General features: G+C 48.8%; 1 protein-coding gene across 2 annotated transcripts in view; it reads left to right on the forward strand.

Moving 5' to 3' along the window:
* The window catches only part of CUNH14orf93 (chromosome unknown C14orf93 homolog), a 21374-nt gene extending 19689 nt beyond the window's left edge, over positions 1–1685 (forward strand). For both annotated transcript variants that reach the window (XM_005370481.2, XM_026777645.1), the window contains exons 6-7: positions 187–299; positions 574–1685. In XM_005370481.2, coding sequence (XP_005370538.1) covers positions 187–299; positions 574–1002 — 542 coding nt within the window. In that variant the 3' untranslated portion in view covers positions 1003–1685. The remainder of the gene's footprint in view (positions 1–186; positions 300–573) is intronic.
* The last annotated feature ends 2115 nt before the right edge of the window (positions 1686–3800 follow it).

The following is a 3800-nucleotide window of genomic DNA, read 5'->3' on the forward strand; positions in this document are numbered from 1 at the left end:
CCCGGCTCTTTTTCTGAGACAGTATTTCTCTAGCTTTGGAGCCTGTCCTGGAACTCACTTTCTAGACCAGGCTGGCCTTGAACTCACAGAGATCTGCCTGCCTCTGCTTCCCAAGTACTGGAATTAAAGGCATTTGCCATCTCTGCCTGGCTGAAGGTCCTGCTTCTTGTTGTCTCATTCCCCCAGGAGCCTGTGTGGCCTACTTCCTTACTAAAAGGCGAGAGTACCGCAACTCTCTCAACCCTTTCAAAGGCCTAAAGGAAAAAGAGGAGAAGAAACTTCGAAGTCGCCGATACCGGGTAGGTTTCTAGGCCTTCCTTTTGAGATTTAAAACCCTAGCCTAGATACCAACAAACTATAATGTGAAGAGTATGCCAGAGAAGCTGAAAATACAGTTGACAGACTGGAAGGCAGACAGACAGACAGATGGAGGGTGAGCTAGCACAGAGCTCTGACTTGAGGACTGGGTACATTTAGACACAGATTTTACATGTCCTTTCTCCCAACCTAAACTCTTCCTACAAACCCACAGTCTGTTTCTCCTCCTAATCTCTGCTCTGGGTCTTACTGTAGCTTTTTGCCAACCGATCCAGCATCATGAGGCATTTCGGCCCCGAGGACCAACAGCTGTGGAAGGCTGTGACAGAAGAGCTGATGTCCGATGAGGAGGACAGTCTCAGTGAGCCAGGTGTGTGGGTGGCCCGCTCTCCCCGCTTCAGGGCCCAGCGCCTCACAGAGCTCTGCTACCATCTGGATGCCAACTCGAAGCATGGTACCAAAGCCAACCGTGTCTATGGGCCTCCCTCAGACAGACTGCCTTCCGTGGAAGCCCAGCTCCTTCCACCCGAACTTTACAATCCCAACTTCCAAGAAGAGGAAGGAGGTGGAGGCAACGAGAAAGGACCTGTCTCTCCATCCTTTGACCAGCCTCACAAGACCTCCTGTCCTGATCTGAACTCCTTCATTGAAATCAAGGTGGAAAAGGATGAATACAGTCTCTAACAAGGGCGCCTCTGACTCCTGTCACTCTCCACAAACCAGAAACGGGTGGCTCAGAAAAATGAGGTGCCTCCTGCAGTCAGAAAAAGCAAATCTGCTTCTCTTAACATAGTGTCTACTTGAAGTCTACTTGAGACTCTAGTGAGACGTGGAAGGCAGGGGAGAGGCCCCGCCCCTCGACACCAATGGCAAGCCCGGAAATGCTTTTTCTTTAAGTATAAACAGTGCCTCAGAGGAGCATGGGATGGGAAAGGGGAATGGGCCAAAGAAACACGAGGCCTTGATACAGGTCCCGATCTCTGATTTTGTTTGTTCCCCTTTCACCCTTCATCTCCCACCCCCTCCTTCCCCCTTCATTGTACCTACAGCTCAGGAGAAACACTGCGGGTCCTGTGCTAACCTGGAAGCAGAACAGACCAGCCAGGGTGATACTGCCCCCTGGTGGGAGGTTTCACTCATGGGCTTTCTCTTCTGAGCAAGGGAATATGGGCTTACTGCTGTTTGGAATTAGGGTCTAGATGTGATAGTTATTGTTTGAATTTTTTAAATGATAGTTACTATTTGTTGGATTATGTGAGAAAATTTTATTATTCCCATATTACATGTGATAAAATTAAAACTTAAACATTTCTCTTGTTGCTGGGCATAGTGACTCATATTTAGAATCCCAGCATTTAGGAAGCTGAAACTGGAGGACCACTGTGAGTCCAAGGCCAGCTTGGCTAGCCTGGGCTTCAGAGTGAAACCCTGTCTCAAAAAAAAGAAAAAACAAGCCAAAGCCAAGCAGTGGTGGTGTACCCTCTAATCCAGCACCCAGGAGGCAGAGGCAGGCAGGTCTCTGTGAGTTCCAGGCCAGCCTGGTCTATGTAGTGACAGTGAGACCCTCTCTCAACAAAAACAAGAACAGCACAAGGAAACAAGCAAAAAGCCACTCCCATGTCTCGCTGACAGCTTCTCTTCCATTCTTGTGATCAAGCACACACTGTTTTGTAGCTATTTCTCAGTCTTGGCGGCCAAGCTGTATTTTGAGGAAGGTGTACTCACATGCATTACAAATGGATTAAGAAGTAAAATGGCTTTAAACTCATTTTGTCATGCCGCAAATACTAAAACTGATTGAGATCGTCTATGCTTACAATTCCAGCAAGAGGGGGGCTGAGGCCGGAGGGTCAAAAGTTTGAGGGCACTCTGTCTCAGGGAAAAACCAAACCAAACAAAAACCAACCAACCAGAGATGGACCGTGGGGAGATAAAAGGAATGGTGTCAGGAGACCAAGTTTTTCTCAGTTACATAGCCAATTTGAGGCCATCATGGGCTATATGAGACCCTGTTTCCAAAGAGCAAAAGCCACAAGCTGGTTCCTTACTAGGTGTCATATACTGTGTTAGGGCCTTGGACACAAAGTTGCTGGGTTCAAATGGTTAGGTTTCATTGTACAGTGAGGAAGCTAGGCAACAGGATAGGCAGGTGAAAACCTCTGATAAGGGTGGTCACAGAGGAGGGCGGAGGGCGCCAGTGGTGTACAGCTGGGTGGCTAACGCACTTTAGCAGTTGAGGATGGCCTCTCAGACAGTGCTGTTTAAAGACCTGAAAGAGGGGAGGCATTAACAAGGACAGGGGCAAAGGCCAGGAGAACAAGCTAAACAGAAGGTTAGTACAAAAGTCCAGAGGCAGGAGTGAGCACAGGCAACCATTCCTTCTACTGCAGATGGTTTGAGGAGGGCACCATGCTGAGCCAAGAGTCTGGAGAGCTTATGCTGTCTATAGACATAGACGAGCATATGAGGGGGCAGTGAGAACTCACCGAGCCTCCTGCTTCTCCTCTCAGGTCACCTCGCTGGTTTTACACGGTGTTGTGAGTCGAACCCAGGGCCTCCTGCACGCTACGCAAATACTTCCCCAAACAAGCTATATCCCCAGCCCCGGCTGGAAAGTTTTAAAGTCAGGAAGTGAGACGATCATTTCTGTGTGTAAGAATCACATGGCCTCAGGGTAGCGCATGGCTGGAGGAAGCCAGCCTTGATGGTAGCCTGGCTGTAAAGGTGGTAGCAGCCACAACTGAGATGTTTAGGAAACAGAGTCCATACGACTTGACTTACAGGATTGGGTCAGGTTTGAGGTCGAGAAGGAAGAGATGGTTCAGTAGTTGGCACCGGCTGCTCTTCCAGACAAACCAGGTACATTTTCCAGCATCCACATGGTAACTCACAACCGCCTGTCCCTCCAGTTTCAAAGGATCCGATGTCTTCTGGCCTCCTTGGGCAGCAGGCAAGCACAAGGTGTGCAGATATACACATTAAGTAAAATAATAGTTAGAGGGAGAGGTGTGGTGCGGAGTGAGGGAATAGAGTCAAGCTTAGGTTCTAAGTTAGGCAGCCTAGCAGTTTAAGGCTCTTGCTCAGCAGGAGCTTTGAGAGTGATTGCAGGCAGCCAGGAGAGGCCCCAGGTTAACAAAAATATTGGGTGCTTTTGAGGCTGCCAAGTAGAGGCATTAGCATGAATGTGGGGTGATTGTCATTGGCTTGTTTTTGTGGTACTGGAGGTTGACTTTCGGACCAAGTACAAAGTAAGCACTAATTGCACCACTGAGTTATTTTTTTTCTTTTTTTTTATATTTATTTATTAAAGATTTCTGCCTCCTCCTCGCCACTGCCTCCCATTTCCTTCCCCCTCCCCCATCAAGTCCCCTTCCCTCATCAGCCCAAAGAGCAATCAGGGTTCTCTGACCTGTGGGAAGTCCAAGGACCACCCACCTCCATCCAGGTCTAGTAAGGTGAGCATCCAAACTGCCTAGGCTCCC

Source organism: Microtus ochrogaster, unplaced genomic scaffold (assembly GCF_000317375.1).
Source record: "Microtus ochrogaster isolate Prairie Vole_2 unplaced genomic scaffold, MicOch1.0 UNK80, whole genome shotgun sequence".
In the NCBI taxonomy this organism is placed as follows: domain Eukaryota; kingdom Metazoa; phylum Chordata; class Mammalia; order Rodentia; family Cricetidae; genus Microtus; species Microtus ochrogaster.